Source organism: Desmodus rotundus, chromosome 8 (genome assembly GCF_022682495.2).
Source record: "Desmodus rotundus isolate HL8 chromosome 8, HLdesRot8A.1, whole genome shotgun sequence".
NCBI classification, from domain to species: domain Eukaryota; kingdom Metazoa; phylum Chordata; class Mammalia; order Chiroptera; family Phyllostomidae; genus Desmodus; species Desmodus rotundus.
In genome coordinates this window covers 73,670,137-73,688,475 of record NC_071394.1, presented here as the reverse complement: position 1 = coordinate 73,688,475, position 18,339 = coordinate 73,670,137, and the positions used below count along the sequence as shown (strand labels likewise).

General features: G+C 38.8%; 1 protein-coding gene and 1 long non-coding RNA gene across 8 annotated transcripts in view; one reads left to right on the top strand and one right to left on the bottom strand.

Moving 5' to 3' along the window:
• Positions 1 to 18,339, bottom strand: part of FRMD4B (FERM domain containing 4B) — a 428,456-nt gene that overhangs the window by 61,645 nt on the left and 348,472 nt on the right. For all 7 annotated transcript variants that reach the window (XM_045192106.3, XM_053929250.2, XM_053929249.2 and 4 more), the window contains 2 exons: positions 3,314 to 3,370; positions 2,369 to 2,391 (listed from right to left, as the gene is read on the bottom strand). In XM_045192106.3, the coding sequence (XP_045048041.2) occupies positions 2,369 to 2,391; positions 3,314 to 3,370 (80 nt within the window). The remainder of the gene's footprint in view (positions 1 to 2,368; positions 2,392 to 3,313; positions 3,371 to 18,339) is intronic.
• Positions 1 to 18,339, top strand: part of LOC123479361 (uncharacterized) — a 62,849-nt gene that overhangs the window by 36,342 nt on the left and 8,168 nt on the right. The gene's annotated exons all lie outside the window — the stretch shown is intronic.

Below are 18,339 nucleotides of genomic sequence, written 5' to 3'. Positions count from 1 at the left end.
AAGTAAAGAAAAATCTACAGGGAACTCACAGTGACGTGAAGAAAACCAGGACTCAAATCAATGGTTTGAAGCAGAAGGAAGAAACACTCAACCAGAACAGAATAAAGAAACAAGAATTCAAAAAAAACAAGGAGAGGCTTAGGAATCTCCAGGACATCTTTAAATGTTCCAACATCCAAATTATAGGGGTGCCAGAAGGAGAAGACAAAGAGCAAGAAATTGAAAACTTATTTGAACAAATAATGAAGGAGAACTTCTCCAATCTGGCAAAGGAAATAGACTTCCAGGAAGTCCAGGAAGCTCAGAGAGTCCCAAAGAAGTTGGACCCAAGGAAGCACTCACCAAGGCACATGATCATTACATTACCCAAGATTAAACAGAAGGAGAGAATCTTAAAAGCAGCAAAAGAAAAGGAGAGACAGTTACCTCCAAAGAAGTTCCCATAAGACTGTCAGCTGATTTCTCAAAAGAAACCTTGTAGGCAAGAAGGGGCTGGAAAGAAGTATTCCAAGTCATGAAAGGCAAAGACCTACATCAAAGATTGCTGTATCCAGCAAAGCTATCATTTAGAATGGAAGGGAAGATAAAGTGTTCCCCAGATAAGGTCAAGTTGAAAGAGTTCATCATCACCAAGCCCTTATTATACAAAATGTTAAAGGGCCTTATCTAAAAAAAAGAAGTTCAAAAATAAGAACAGTAAAATGACAACAAACTCATAGCAACCAGACCTGAAAAAAACAAAAAACAAAAAAATGTAAGCAAACAACTAGAACAGGAACAGAATCACAGTAATGGAGATCACATGGACAGTTATCAGAGGGGAGTGGGAAGGGGAGAAAGGGGAAAAGGTACAGAGAATAAGTAGCATAAATAGTAGGTAGAAAATAGACAGGGGGAGGTTAAGAATAGTATAGGAAATGTAGAAACCAAAGAACTTATATGTATGACCCATGGACATGAACTAAAGAGGGGAATGCAGGTGGGAGGGGGGGTTCAGGGCAGAGGGGAATAAGGGGGGGATGGGACAACTGAAATAGCATAATCAATAAAATATATTTTAAAAAGTAAAAAAAAAAATGAAAAGAAATGGGATGGGTGCCCTTTTCCTGATGAGGAAGTGAGGCTCAGAGAGACTGGGAGAAAGTGGGGGAGGAAGGACTAGCCATCCACAGACTGCATAGTATAAACTTTTGGCCTTGGAGCCCTCATTTGTAAATCAACTTCAGACTCACTCCCTACATGATGGCATTCCTTGCATATCTGATCTTCCTAGGAAATAAGTTTCTTCCAGGAAAGACAACAGGGAGGACACAGCAGATCTTGATGTTAATGACCCAGAAACTATTGATAATGGATCCCCATTTTATCTCCTGATATTTTCTTTTAATTAAGAAAATGGTGTTTATTGATATTTATGATTTCTTCAAACGTATTTCCTAACCTAAAACAATTAAAAATAATAATATAGCACAGATGGAGCTAACAAGGATCTGGTGAGAGGATCACGACTTGTTAAGTGCACTCCTCAGTCATTCTACCAAAGCGAATGGGCGGCCAAGGAGAGTGCTCAGAGTGAAGTGAGGCGTTACTCCAGACTGAAGTTTTCAAACGTGGAAAGCATTGATTTGTTATGAGTTTGGGAAGGAACACACTATTCAAAGATTTGGCTGTGAATGAGCACTAGCCGATCTGTAAATAATCTATGGGTAAAGTTTACAGGGGTCAAACATTAACAATGTGGGGGTGAGGCATGCACTTTGCCATGTTGAACTGTTTCTACTTCTCCAGCTACAACTATCACATTAAAAGGACAGAGTAGAGCACGTAGAGGCTAAATTCAAGTGTGAACACCCTATGATGATGTGACCAGTTATGCAGTTAGAACCAGTAAGAGATTCGGTGGCAACAGTACAACTGTTAGGTCAGGTTATGAAGGGTGAGGCCCTTTCAGGGCAGCTGCAAAGAGAAAGCCCCTATTAATCCTTTAACTAAGCAGCTGATAGATTTAATCTTTTTGTGTTTATGGTATAACTCTTCAAACTCAGGATTATTGTAAGTTAAAAAAAGGCAGCATAGGATACCAAAGCTTTTTATAGATTTCATTGTCATGTTAACAGATGATAGAAGAAAGAACTTCTAGGGCTTCTTACTACAATTCACTGCCACTCCATTGAAAAATTGTAAGAAAGCTTCATTGCTGGATTTATTCACAAAAAGAATAGGTCTCTATTTGAAGAGGGAGGAGATCTCAGTCTCATGCCTTGGGATCTATTTTCTTCTGATTTTATAACCATTGTTATTAAAATAGCATAAAAAGACTCAGCCCACGTTATTTTGCACAGTAGTATGAGAAAAGAAACCACTTTACCTGGTATAATCCCCTTTGGCTTCCTGGAATAAAAAACAAAAATAGATGATCAATTTGTATTTATGTTAATTAAGCTAAATGAACTTTACTCGTGATTATTTACCCCTCTTAAAGTCCCTGAGTTCTGTTTTGTTTTGAAAAATGTACCAAGGAACACTTTCTCTACGACCATGGGAAAGAATGTGGTATCATAAGGAAACACTAGTAGTCATGAACTCGTTCTTATTTTTAGCGTTAGAGACAAATATATCTTTAGAAGCATAGAGGATTATTTCTCCTTTTATGCTTCTAAGGCCACGTGATAAACGCTTGTCTATTGGAATGGCACACTTTTTAGTTTGGGAGCAGACCTTTTAAACCATGACCCAGGTAAATCAACACATGCTATTTGTTTACTCTTTTTAAACCAGCATGAGGCACACTTGGTTTTTTAGTTACCAGTGCTTTTAGGAATTAAAGGGCTCTCTTGGGGTGGTGAACACACAATACAGTGTACAGATGGTGTGTTGTGGAATTGAGCACCTCAAACCTGTATAATTTTGTTAACCAGTGACACCCCATAAATTCAATAAAAAGGGAGAAAAAAGAATTAAAGTTCCTTTAACTCAGCCTCAAGAAAATGTCAACAAAAGTTACTAAATTTAAATTACAGTTGCAGCCATTGTAACAACTGCTGCCTCTCAGGTAGCACAGAGCTCCTTTCCAGGAACATGGTCTTAACTCTTCCTTCAGAGCAATCCAAATTCCATTTTCCTTTGATATAGACAATCTCATGCTGTAGTTCATGCAAACTATGCTAAAACAGAACATGGTCGCTCACATTTTTAATTGGCAAACAACCAGCTGGCTTAAAAATCCATCAGCAATTGGCCTCTGCAAAAGTTTCATAGTTGCAGGCAGTTCACAAAAGCAACAAATAAAAAGGAGCAGCTGGTCAGTTCTTACCTGTAAAACCAGCGCGGCTAACTTGAAGACGGTTTCACTGTCTACTTCAATTTGCCCCTGTTGGTGGGAAAGGAAAGCATCAGTGGACTCAGGCCGCCCCTGGCTGTAGCAAATGGCTGTGGGGCTGGGGAAGCTGTCACAGCTTGGCACCTCAGTGTGGGATCAAATGCAGATCATACCATTGAGAGAAAAGGGGGGTGTGTGTGCAGAGCCTCCTCCAGGGTTAAGAGGAAGCCACATTGTGTGTGAGTGTGTGTGTGTTAATTAGCTGTGGGAGTTTGTTTAGAGAGCACTTCTACAAGGAACATGAATGACTTTGAGGCTGAAAATTCAGACAACTTCTAAATCAATAATTTATATCTTTACAAGTTTATTTTTAAACTATAAATTTTCTTAGTTCAGTGCTTTCCTGAGATTTTTTTGTCTGTGTCATAGCATGCTTATTTTGGTATACACACAATGCAAATATTATTAAAAATATAAGTTCACTTCTGTAACAATGACACATTATTGAACTAATATTTGTACCATTATATATAAAATGTAAAATCTTAAAAAGCAGTTATAGCAAATACTTCAAAGACTAAACTTCTGTTGCTTTATATTGAAATTTGATGAGCTTTAATTTATCATTTTTCCATTATTTTATTTTTTCATCCTTCAAGATCTCAAATTAAAACAGGAGTTCTGGGCCTTGGTTAACAAAAATGCGTTTTCAGTAGCCTGATTGGGATGCTTAAGTGTGTGTGGAAGGGGTGTTGCATCTATCCACACCCTCAAATGCACCTTCATTTATCTTGTTGAATATAGTGATATATGTAAACACTGTCTCTGTATTCTGTAATATAATGCAACAATACGTGGTTTAGAAGGATCTCTAAAAAAAAATTTGGTGATATTCTAGGTTGCAAGCATACACACACATAAAAACAATTTCACATTACTCGCCCCTTGCCCAGGTCCTGTATAAATCAGCACTCGAAGGTGCATAGTTTTAATGATGTGGAACTCTTGGGCCTAGAAATTGCCTTGCCCTCTCTCCTTTTCCCTTCTACCTGAGAATCCAGGCTGGAGGGTTTTCCAGTTATACCAGGTACATCAATGGGGAGCAATTAAGCAGACCAGAGTAAATGCACACTCAGTGGATTTACAGTAGCAGTTAACTCTTTGAGGTTTTCTGGAAGGATTATGCTTTTCTTTCAGGTTTCTGAGTGATTTCACTGGCGTTTTCAAAAACAAAACATAACTAAAGCCATAAAATGAAATAAACAAACTAAACACCAAGAACATTACAATGTCAGCAAAGATAATTATCCATGTTTCTCTTGCATTACAAAATGGACTCAAATTAACTTCATTTACCAACACTTAAATCCCTTCTGAAACTGGAGGCAGTGAATCTGCTTCAAAAGTTTTCTGCTTCACAAGCTGAGAGGCCCATAGCCTTGGAATTTAAAGCTTGCCTAAAATCTCTAGAAACAGACTATAAAGAGAAGCTGGGTTGATGGTAGGAATCAATTGCCCTCTGTCTTTCAGGAGAGAGACAGTGGTTTTCTAATCTGGTGAAAGATGATGTTAACCCAACAGGTGAAGTGGGGTATTGATTAAGATTAAATTTTAGAAAGGTTAAAGTCCTTACATTCAAAGTAAAAACAAACAAACAAACAAACAAAAACAAATGTACAGTGAGGGGGAAGAGTATGGGGAATTCTAAAGCATCTTTGAACTTGAAATTAGGCTCAAATTCAAAGTTAAAGTTAAATTTGTCTTAAAATCTTAGAGAAGAGAAAATGGATTATTTTGGGCATTAAAATAACTAAAACTGAATAAAATATATTGAAAATATTTGTCAACCCCCAAAGACCCCTTTTGCCTCATCAGAACCTTAGGTGAGTCACCCAAACAATACTTTTTAAAAGATTTTATTTATTTTTAGAGAGAGGGGAAGGGATAGAGAAAGAGAGGGGGAGAAACATCAACTGGTTACTTCTCACCCCAGCCAGGGATGGACCCGCAACCCAGGCATGTGCCCTTTGCCCTGTGGATGATGCTCAACCAACTGAGCCGTGCTGCTCAAGGCCAAACAATACTTCAGATGCCAACTTTTCAATTTAGTAAATGGAAGTTCAGCAGATAAAAGACCTCAAACAGATACTGTTAAAAATGCTGCCAAATAATTCTCTACCTTAGAAGGGTCATTAAATATTAAAAATGCTGAAATGTGGATCTGGAGCATGGAAGTACCAGGCTGAGACAGATCCAGCAGAGTGGGAAGGCAGATGCACAACTCACTTGTAGACTTTCTTACCCACACGAGGGGCGCTGACACAACCCTGGTGGAGGAGGGTTGTGGTGGGGGTAGCAGTGGTGGGCCCTATCAAAATCCAGGGGGAGAGAGAAAGCATAATTTGGCAGTGCCGCACATTCTTTTATACACCTCAGCCCCAGCCTCACCCTTGGGCTAACCTCTATTCTGGAAATTCAAGGCAACCTATTTTGAGTTCTGATACTCATGTCAAGGTTAATTGACTTTTGCATGGAATTCACCAAACCATGGATAAACCAGGAATAATACTATTTGCCTGATTCTCAGCAATTCCACATGGTGAAATTTAATTAAGACTTACACTGAACTCTAGAATTTCATGCCTGGAGTGTAAAAGTTCTTTAGAAACTGCAGTCTGGCCTAGGACAGAACATTTCTTTTACTCACAACCATGGCAACAGAGGTAACCTTATAGGTACTAGGGAAGCTAACACTTGAGAAACGGATCTTCTTAAAGAGAGAGGTAATTGGATCCTTCAGTGCGTTTAGAAGACTGTCGAGGATAAACAAAGAGAAGCGGAGAAGTCAGTCAGATGATGTGGCCGAATGCCCAGAGGTAATATGAAACAGTAGCAGGCACTGGTGCTGCACCCTCACGGCTAATTTAACTGGATTGTGGATTCAATCAGTGGATCACTGGGTTCAGGCTCCACATTGGACACCTTATATTTTTTCCTGGCTTGTTGGTTCAATTGATGGAGATATCATGCTAATGAGGTGAACTCTAGGCTTTTGCTTCCCAAGTAGGAGAACAAAATACAAGACAGTTTTAGAATGTGAAAGTAAATTCAGTGGAACTGTGATTATTTTACAGATGTTATTTTACAGACGATGACACCCCGCAGGGACACGATCCTCAGTGCATTGTCCAATCCCATAGCAGATACTACTCTCGACTCCCTGAGTGCCTTTCCCACTCTATGACTGCAGTGCAAATATCTCACCAGAAATCTTCCAAAGATTTGCTTTGTTAAAAACTGGAATTAGGTAGATTGGAAAAAAGACTCCAAGTGCCCCTCCACTGTTGGTGGGACACTATGTCATCATCAAACACATACACTCCTAATCGAGTGGGAAAATCATTTCTGAACACTCATTCTGCTTCTTCTGTATTGATGGTGTTGTCCATGGAAACTATTCTGCACTAGAGCAATAGGCATTAATAACTTGGTCACAAATACTTAGGATGTAGAACGACTTGACAAACTATTGGGAGATGTTAGTTAGCATACAAGTCTATTAACAATTACTTATCTATTTTAGGGTTAAGTCTACAAAAAACCTAACTTTTAGAACACTGACAAATAAATGTAGAAGAAATGAAAGAGGCAGAAGATTACCACTTGCAACAATTATAGTACTAATTGATTCAGACAGAGACTTCGATAGACAAAAACTATTGGGTCGAAGTTAGAGGAGAAACAGGACAGGATAGTGACGTAGTCTCAAAGGATCCCACCTTGGGGAAAATTAATTACAAGGGGGAAAATGATTACTTTTCATGGTGAATTGCAACCTGACAGATACTGTCTGAACCAACAAGTGAAATATCACCAATAACTGCATAGACCAGCATCCTGTGCCTCCTGATGGTATGCGATGAGGACACAACTGTATGCAGTGCTGTGCTATAAATGTAAATGTTTCACAAACAGTAATGGGGGGGTAGGAGTAGAGAGGAGAGCCCTGATTTGTAGCATTTGTTGATATCCATGATGTAAATCCTCCCACATTAGCTCATTTCAAGCTACCAGTATGACATCACAGAACATGGCATTGGGAAAAGATGTGAGAATTGGCTCTCATAGCTGAAACTAGCTGGGTCCAGAATACCATTGGGTAGTGCTCTTGCCAAAAATAATCACTAGATCTAATCATGAGGAACCATGAAAAGAAACCAAACCTAGGGCTATTCTGTGAAACATCTGGCCCATACTCTTTAAAAATGTCAATGTGATAAATGCCACACCCACAAAAAAAGGCTGAAAGCTGTTTCAAAGCAAAGGAGACAAGAATCATAACTAAATGCAGTGCACTATCCTGAATCAAGAGAAGTTGTTATAAAGGACATTATTGGTACAACTGTATTGTATAATATTTTAGGCAATGGTATAGATTCAACATTAAATATTCTGAAAATGACCATTATTATGTGGTATTTATATAAGGGATGTCCTTGACCCTAAGAAATATTCAGTGAAATATTTAGGGATAAACAGTGTAACTTACTTTGAAGTGGTTTAGGAAAAAAAAATCACCTTACCCGTGGGAGGGAGGGAGAAAGAGAGTATGTGCAAATGTGGCAAAATGTTACATGGATTCATTTGATAAACATACTGGCATTTTTGTGCTATTCTTGCAACTCTTCTGTGAGATTGAAATTATTTAAAAATAAAAAGGTTGTTAAAAAAAAGACATTTTCCTAGAGGGCAAGATATTTATTTGCCTTGATTGCCTAGTACCCCTCTCTTATTCTGAGCAGAATATCCCATTCTTTGGGATAATTGATTCTTTTTCTACTGGCTCTAGTGAAAACACAATCATACTTTTGTGAGCAAGTAATAGATGCTGGTCCAAAGACATACCCAGCAATTTTCTAAATTAGAACTAAGGAAGAAAACTCTCTCTCTCTCTCTCTCTCTCTCTCTCTCTCTCTCTCTCTCTCCCCGCCCCCCTGCCCTCCGGGAACAAATTTGGGAAAGAAGTGAACTAAAGAGAATCAATGTCACAGATGGAGAGAGAGGGGCTTCTTGACATTGGTCGTCAATGGTATCCACTGCTGAGCTGGACCAGTCTTCAGAAACTGGTTACAATGCAAAAATTGGCAAGAATGATGCCTTAGACATTGCTTAGCTGCTCTCACTTTGGTTTACCACTAGACCTTCAAACAATGCCAATGGCAGATATGATAAGGACACAAATGGGTCAGTCAGTGGGTATAGCTCCATGGAGCCTGTCTAATTCCTTCTGTGGACCCTTCTATGTAGAGAAGGCATCTCCCAGGCCAGAGAGGTTCAGATCTATGAGCTGACTGGTTTTCAGACAGTTAGGCTGGTGGAGGGGCCACATCAACACTTAATACCTACCTATTGTCTAACAAGGCAATATTTGCTAGGCCAAAGATACATACTTCCCTGTGCTAGTTCCTTTTTTCTACGAGTTATCATGCCCCTGGAAGGCCAGGCCATAATTATCACATCTGTACTCCCCTCCTCCTCATGTGTAAATGAACCAGTATTTTCTGCTTTTTTGTCCAAGTTAGTTGATACATTGTTCATTTTTCTAAATCAGGGTTTGGCAAACTTGGCACATTGACTTTTTGGGTTAGATCATTCCTTATTGTGGGGTTGTCCTGTGCATTGTAGTGTATTAAGCAGCATCCCAAGCCTCCACTCACTAGATTCTAGCAACAGCTTTCCCTGAGCTGTGTCTACAAAAAATGTTCCCAGGCATTTCCAAATTACCCATGGAGGAAAAAATTGATCCACTTGATTCTCTAAATTTTATTCTTTGTTTAAGCTAGTATCATCAGAAACCTACAAAATTGAATCACACAGCTGTTCCAGGTAAAACTGCATTTTTGGAACCATGTTTTGGCGTTACTCCACTAGCTTCTGTAGAATCAGTATAAGAGACAACCCTCAGAAACTCATTATTTTAATAACTCCAGGCATATCGAGGACACAGCTCATTCCATCATCTAATGTTTCTTTCTGTGCTCCCTGGGAGAAGTTTCTGATTCTTAGGACCAGCAGTGACTGTGTTCCTTCAAGCAGCTGCTCTGTCTGGACCTTAATGACCACTGTGAGTTATGCCAGTGATCAAAAGCCCTTCTCTGCTTTGGCTCTTAAGAGAACTTGAATTTCACATTTGTGAGCTCAATGCTTTATACTAACCATGATGAATGTTTTATACTAACCTTAACCCTGACAGCATCTAATTATTTCTACCTTTATGTTTTCACAGATAACTTTGATGTCATCACTTACTATGTTTTAGTTGTTTTTCTTCTTTATTGAGGTACATGTACTAAAATGCACAAATCCTAGTGTATAGCTCAATGAATTTTGACTTGTATACATGAGCATGTATATACTCATGTAGCCATCACCCAGGTCAAGATATGAAACATTTTCTCTAACTTTATCTGAGGGAAATGTATATATTCTTATAAACCACATGCAAATCAATAAAATTATTTTTGCTAATTAGAAAAATATAAAACAATACTGCAAAATTGTTCAAATTTGCAATTCTTTATTTACTAACCAATTTGAGTACATATTTTCCTTACAATTGCATATTATTTGCTATTGCTTGTTTATGAAATGACTCTTTGTTCACTTAACCTGTTTGAGAGCTTAGATTTCATTTGAGCTACAAATATTAACAGTTCTTCTATTGGGAACAAATTCTGTCCTTTAGTCTGTTCTCCTTTGAGCTTTCTCCTTCTTCTGGCCTCCTCCTGACTTGTGAATTCAGATTGGACTGGGGCCTACTTCTCCCACTGGAAGAATCTGTGGGGCCCCAAGCAAGTTATTTTCTCTGAAACCCAGTACCTCATCTGCAAAGTGGGGAATGCTGAATTTACTGAGTTGTTAGGGCATTGAGGGAAGTACATATACAAAGCACTTTTCAAGTAGTCCAGCATTCAAAGACTCTCCACACAAATGTTTGCCATGCTGCTTCTTATATTCCTAAATACCATTATATCTATGGTTATCTACTTTATTCTGGTACACTGGTCAATTTTTGTGTAGTTACATAACATTTAGTCACTGTTACATTATAATATGTCTCAATATTTGATAGCATAAACGTTTTAATTTTATATAATCTTTTATAGGCTCTTTCACTTATATTTAAAAGAGGTTATAAAATAATCTTGTCAAAAAACTTAAAGCTTTACCACTAAGAACAAGAACAAGATAAGGATGCCCTCTCTCACCACTCCTATTCAACATAGTATTACAAGTCCTAGCCACAGTAATCAGACAAGAAAAAGAAAAAAAATCATCCAAATTGGAAAAGAGGAAATGAAACAGTCACTGTTTGCAGATAGTGTACATGATAGTGTACATGGAAAATCCTATAGACTCCACCAAAAAACTACTCCACCTAATAAATGAATTTGGAAAAACAGCTGGATACAAAGTCAATACTCAGAAATCAAAGGCATTCCTGTACACCAACAATGAAACAGCTGAAACAGAAATCAGGAAAAAATCCCATTTCATAGAGCAACAAGAAAAATAAAGTACCTAGGAATCAACCTAACCAAGGAAGTAAAAGACCTGTACTCAGCGAACTACACAACATTGAAGAAAGAAATTAAGGAAGACACAAACAAATGGAAGCATGTACCATGCTCATGGATTGGAAGAATTAACATCATCAAAGTGGCCATACTACCCAAAACGATTTATAGATTCAATGCAATCCCTATTACAGTACCCATGACATATTTCACAGATATAGAACAAACATTCCAGAAATTTACATGGAACCATAACAGACCCCGAATAGGTGCAGCAATTTTGAGAAAGAAGAAGAAAGCAGGAGGGATCACAATACCTGATACCAAACTGTATTACAAGGCCACAGTAATCAAAACAGCCTGGTACTGACATAAAAACAGGCACACATAAACTAGAGGCTTCCAGTCAAGATGGAGGCATAGGTAGACACAGTGCGCCTCCTCGCACAACCAAAAGAAGGACAACAACAATTTAAAAACAAAAAACAACCAGAACTGACAGAAAATTGAATGGAATGGAAGACTGATGACCAAGGAGATAAAGAAGAAACATTCATCCAGACCCGTAGGAGGGGCCGGAGACAGGCAGCTGGGCTGGAGACGATCACAGCAAAGCGGCTAAACCCAGAGAGGTGGTGGATTGTGGAACAAATGGGGCAGGCAGTGCGACAGCTAGCAGACCCCGTCCGCGGCCCCACACTCACACATAGATAAACTGGGAGGAACAGTGGGGAAGCGAAACAAACCACGCAACCCAGGGCTCCAGCTTGGGGAAATAAAGCCTCAAACCTCTGATTGAAACACCTGTGGGGGTTGAGGCAGCAGCAGGAGAAACTTCCAGCATCATAGGAGAGTTCATTGGAGAAACTCACAGGGGCCTAGAGTGTGAAAAAGCCCACGCCCTTGGGAATCAGAATCAGAGGGTCCCAATTTGATTGTGAGTAGCGGAGGGAGTGACTGAAATCCTGCAGAGAGTAGAGTGGGCGCCTTTGCTCCCTCTCGGAACCTCCTCCTTGTACAGTGTCATTGCAGCAATCAGCATTACCCCATCCTGGTGAACACCTAAGGCTCTGCCCCTTTACACAACAGGTGCGCCAAGACAAAAAAAAAAAAAGGACCAAAAGAAAGAACAGACCAAAGTTCCAGAAATAATACAACTAAGCAGCGAAGAAATAGCCAACCTATCAGATGCACAGTTCAAAACACTGGTAATGAGGTTGAATTTGGTCACAAATTAGATGAAAAAATGAAGGCTATGCTAAGAGAAACAAAGGAATATGTACAGGGAACCAATAGTGATGCGAAGGAAACTGGGACTCAAGTCAACGGTGTGGACCAGAAGGAAGAAAGAAACATCTAACCAGAAAAGAATGAAGAAACAAGAATTCAGAAAAATGAGGAGAGGCTTAGGAACCTCCAGGACATCTTGAAAGGTTCCAACATTCGAATTATAGGGGTGCCAGAAGGAGAAGAGGAAGAACAAAAAATTGAAAACTTATTTGAACAAATAATGAAGGAGAACTTCCCTAATCTGGCAAGGAAATAGACTTCTGGGAAGTCCAGGAAGCTCAGAGAGTCCCAAAGAAGCTGGACCCAAGGAGGAACACACCAAGGCACAGCATCATTACATTCCCCAAGATGAAGCAGAAGGAGAGAATCTTAGAAACAGCAAGAGAAAAGGACACAGTTACTACAAAGGACTTCCCATAAGACTGTCAGCTGACTTCTCAAAACAGACCTTACAGGCAAGAAGGGACTGGCAAGAAGTATTCCAGTCATGAAAGGCAAGGACCTATATCCAAGATTACTCTATCCAGCAAAGCTATCATTTAGAATGGAAGGGCAGATAAAGTGCTTCTCAGATAAGGTCAAGTTAAAGGAGTTCATCATCACCAAGCCCTTATTATATGAAATGTTAAAGGGATTTATCTAAGAAAAAGAAGATAAAAAATATGAACAGTAAAAATGACAGCAAACTCACAGTTGTTAACAGCCACACCTAAAACAAAAACAAAAACAAACTAAGGAAACAACTAGAACAGGAACCACAGAAATGGAGATTACATGAAAGGTTATAAATAGGGGAGTGGGAGGGGGTGAGAGAGGGGAAAGGAACAGAGAATAAGTAGCATAAATGGTAGGTAGAAACTAGAGAGGGGGAGTGTAAGAATAGTATAGGAAATGTAAAAGCCAAGAACTTATAAGTATGACCCATGGACATGAACTATAGGGGGAGAATGTGGGAGGGAGGGGGTGGACAGGATGGAGTGGAGTGAAGTGGGGGAAATGGGACAACTGTAATAGCATAAGTAATAAATATATTTAAAAAAGTTAAACTATACAAAAATTACTTAAAGTATATTAAAAGAAAAAAAAACAAAAACAAAAAAACAGGCACATAGGCCAATGGAACAGAACAGAGAGCCCAGAAATAAACCCAAGTCTTTATGGTCCATTAGTATTTGACAAAGGAGGCAGGAGCATAAAATGGAGCAAAAAGAGCCTCTTCAACAAATGGTGTTGGGAGATCTGGACAGCTCCGTGCAAAAAAATGAAACTTGATCACCAACTTACACCATACACAGAAATAAATTCAAGGTGGATAAAAGACTTAACTATAAGTCGTAACACCATCAAAGTCCTCTAGGAAAACATTGGTAGGAAACTCTCAGACGTTCCATGCAGCAACATCCTCACAGACACGTCCCCTAAAGCAAGGGACATAAAGGAAAGAATAAACAAATGGGACCTCATCAAAATAAAAAGCTTCTGCATGGCTGAAGAAAACAGCAATAAAATGAGGAGAACCAACAGTATGGGAAAACATATTTGCCAATGATACCTCAGACAAGGGCCTGATTTCCAAAATGTATAAAGAACTCACAGAACTCCACTCCAGGAAGACAAACAACCCAATTAAAAAATGGGCAAAGGACTTGAACAGACACTTCTCCAAGGAAGACATACAGAGGGCCCAGAGACATATGAAAAGATGCTCAGCATCACTAGCCATCAGAGAGATGCAAATTAAAAACACAATGAGGTACCATCTCACACTGGTCAGAGTGGCCAACATAAACAAATCCACAAACAAATGTTGGAGAGGATGTGGAGAAAAGGGAACCCTAGTACATTGTTGGTAGGAATGCAGACTGGTGAGGCCACTGTGGAAAACAGTATGGAATTTCCTCAGAAAACTAAAAATGGAACTGCCCTTTAACCTAGCAATTCCGCTGCTGGGATTATGCCCGAAGAACCCTGAAACACCCATCCAAAAGAACCTATGCACCCCAATGTTCATAGCAGCACAATTGACAATAGCCAAGTACTGGAAGCAACCTAAGTGCCCATCAGCAAATGAGTGGATCAAAAAACTATGGTACATTTACACAATGGAATTGTATGCAGCAGAGAGAAAGAAGGAGCTTATACCCTTTGCAACAGCTAAGATGGAACTGGAGAGCATTATGCTAAGTGAAATAAGCCAGGTGGTGAGGGACAAGTACCATATGATCTCACCTTTAACTGGAACATAATCAGCAAGAGAAAAAAGGAAACAAAATATAACCAGAGACATTGAAGTTAAGAACAATCTAACAATAGCCAGAGGGGAGTGGGGAGGGGACAGTGGGGAGAAGGGTTTTCAGGAACAGTAGTTTCCTGAAGGACACATGGACAAAATCAAGGGGGAGGGTGGAGGCTGGGGAGGGAGGTGGGTTTGGCTGGGCTGGGGTGGAGGGATGGGGAGAAAAGGCAGACCACTGTAATTACTGTAATTGAATAACAATAAAAATAATCTTGTCAAGTTTGTTAAAATGTATAATAATTTATCTTCCTGTTGGATATGTTTCTATTGAAATTGATTTATAGTGATCAGAAGGTTTTAGGATATACCATAAAGGTCACATAATCCAGTGTTAGGGTTAACACATGTTTTGTCATGTAGAATGCACAGCTTTTGCCCAAATTTTTGAGGGAAAGATAAGGATGCGCATTATACATGGGTAGTACTTGAAATATCTTCTATCTGTTCTTGTGTTTTGTAATTATTTGTTACATAAAATTTCTTGTACCAGAATATGTTAAAAAATAAATGCTAAAATTCCTTTATAATACAAGAAACAAATATCTAAGTGTAAATAAATAGAAATTAAATTAAAAATAAAACAAAATATTTTTTTCTTGAAAGTCTGGGCCAAAAATGTGGGTGCACATTATACATGGGAAATATGGTATTTTATATTTTCCGGTATAAATGAGCTACTTTTTTCATTCTGCTTTTTATCTGGTAATCATTATGTAGGATTATTATTTTATTGTACTTAACTTATATTCAATTTCTTCATCAAAGCCAATAATGCCAATAAGTTTTAGCTAATTTACTTTCATTTTCTAGGTATAAAGTGGAGTTGTTTCCCAATAACATTTTGGTACAGTTCTTTGCAATGTAGGGTGGTGTATCTGATTGCATTGTAGGAAGTAGGCATTTTACTTAGCTTATCAGAACTGATTTCTCTGATACCAAAGTAGTGGATTGTAAATGATTTCTGGATCAACTTCTGGGAAGGGTCTGCTAAAGCTTAATATGCATTCACTTTCCTAACAGAATGTTTATATAAGTCCACTAAATGATGGGCACAAGGATCTTCATGGCAGTGCTATTTGTAACCACAAAATACTGCAAGCCACCCAAATGGCCATCGATGGGCAAATTGACAGTGGCACATTCATACTGTGAACTATTAGCAGTGAAAATGAGCAAGCTGGCCACAACTACACACAACATGGATGAATCTCAAAAACATAATTTGAACAAAAGAAACCAAACATTAAAGAGCATATACGGTATGACTCCAGGTGTATAAAATACAAATTCAGCCAAAACTAATAATGCTGTTAAAAATCATGGTAGTGGGGGGATTAATGATCGGAAAAGAACATGTTGGGGACTTCTCAGGTGCTAGTAACATTCTGCTTTGTTGATATTGATGCTAGTGATGTGGCGTGGTCAGTTTGTAATATTCATGGAGCTGTACTCTTCCATATGCATATTATACTTCAATATACAGTTTAGAAACAAACAAACAGAACCCCCTAACCTCACTGTAGCCCCATTATCTTACGTAATGGCAATTCCATCCTTAGTTGCTTAGGTCCAAGACCTCCGTGGCACAAAGCTGGGCAGTGAGCAATCTGTGCAACTGTATTTGGTGACTCTGCTTGTACCTTTGAGTACATTATACACCTTATTTATTTATTTTTATCATCTTTCTCCTCACATGCCATTGCTCCTGCCTGGTAGGTAAGATCTTTTAGAGCATAAGTTTTTAGCTGTTTTGGCCCTAGCTGTCTCTCCAGGACTTAGAACACTGCCTAACACACAGCATGCGCTCAATATATTTATAGAATATCAACTAAAAGAGTAGTAAAGTAAAAAGTTTATGGGAATATTCTTATCAGTCTTTTTTTTTAGGGGAATGCTTCTTGTGTTTTTGATTCACTATGCAGTTGATTTGACTTAGTTTCCAATTCAGAGTAAAGAATCCGAGTTGTCTGAACTATGAGAACATAGCCCAGGCTTCCCCAGCAACAGTGGCGAGACCTGTAAGCGTAGTACCTGGGTGGCCATGAATAGACATGTTAACTCAAAATGCTAAACACAATGAGATGGTAGATGTCAAAAAACTTTCCACTTTTCTGGCTTCACTTTCTTAAAATGCAAAAGAAAAAAATAATATTTGTCTCACAAGTTCATGGAGTTTGGAGGACAAAAAGGAAAACCAGATATAAAGGTGCTTTGAAAAAAAGTAAAAAAGCATTACAAGAAAAGCAAACAAGTACAGGCATTGTACAGACATTTTTGTGGGTGTGTATCACGGTTGCAAAGACATGAGCAGTATGGCCGCAGTCTGGTAGATTGCTTCTCAGAAACTTGATCATAATGAAGATAGGAGCAAAGAGAAAGAGAGAGAAACTTTGTAGCATGTGAATTAGTGTTTCATTGTGGGAGGATAATTCAAATAAACATAGGGATATGGAAATGAGGAAAGAGGGAAAACTAACCAGACCATACTTTTGAGGATCAGCCTGGCTACATTTTGTGAAGTGCATTTTACTTTTAGGTGGACAGGTGGCACATATTTTTGTTCTTGGGATGAAGTTTCAACTAGTTTAAATAGAAACCAGATCTTGGTTTCTAGCTCCCATTCTCCATTAAAAGGAAGAGCAGCTGATTCCAAGGCCATGGCAGAATGACAGAATGGATTACAATGTATTGAATACAAAGGAATCTACGAGTCCATGCTGATATTAAAAAAGTATTTTTCAAAGGTTGAGATGGAGAAGAAGGGAAAGTTATGCTTCACAAGTGAATGCTAAGAAATGTTGAAGGTAGTAGAATTAGAGACTTACCATTTCCAATCACCAGAGTGCTAACTGACTTGGCAAGGTCCCTACGGGAGGCCAAGTCCACTGGGGCAAAGACTTGGGAAGTAGCTTAGCCAAACAGCTTCCAAGCGTCATTTCCAGACAAGCGATTAATCACATAGGGGAAAGATGAAGAGAAAACTGGCAGATACCACCTTAACCAAATCAAGGCTTACTGACATTGCAAGCCTCTTTTTGAGACACACTGAGAACACAAAATTATTTATGTAATGTTCCTGCCACAAGGAAATCATATTAGACTAGAGGCTCTCAGACTTTGGTGTGTGGCAGAATTACCTGAAGAGCTAATAATGAACAGAGAGAGAGAGAGAGAGAGAGAGAGAGAGAGAGAGAGAGAGAGAGAGAGAGAGAGAGAGAGAGAGAGGTCCAGGCTCATTGAAGTAGGATAGGGGATAGGATGAAATCAGTGTGGCTCTCTGTATTTTCACCAAGTTCCCAGATAATTTTAAGACATGACCAACATAATACATCTTTGGAACCACTAAATTAGGAAGATCCATCTTTCACAAATTGAATAGAGAGATATCCTGCAAGGCAACTGGCTTAAACTCACAAAAATACCAGTGTGAGAAAAGCCAAAGAAAGACTGGACACCTGTTTCCAATTCTGGAGACTAAAGTGTCACTAAATGCAATGTGTGGTTCTGGACTGGATCCTGAATTAGAAAAGGAGAAGAGATATAAAGAGCATTACTGAGACAATTAGACAATGAGAAGTATTTGACTAATAACTATACATTGAGCAATAAAGACATATTAGATACACACAATTTGTGAGATATGGGACTAATGTCATAAAACTCTAAACACAGCAGGCAGAGATCTGTTTAGCTCGCCACTGCATGGCCAGCAGCACAGTATAGTGCCTAACACAGAGTGGACATTCAATAAATATTTCAACAAATTAATCTATACTTCAAAACTAAACCTTTTAATGACAATGTTCTTCCAAATGAGGCTGAAAAAAATCATCAGGACTGAGTCTTCCTCCCCTCAA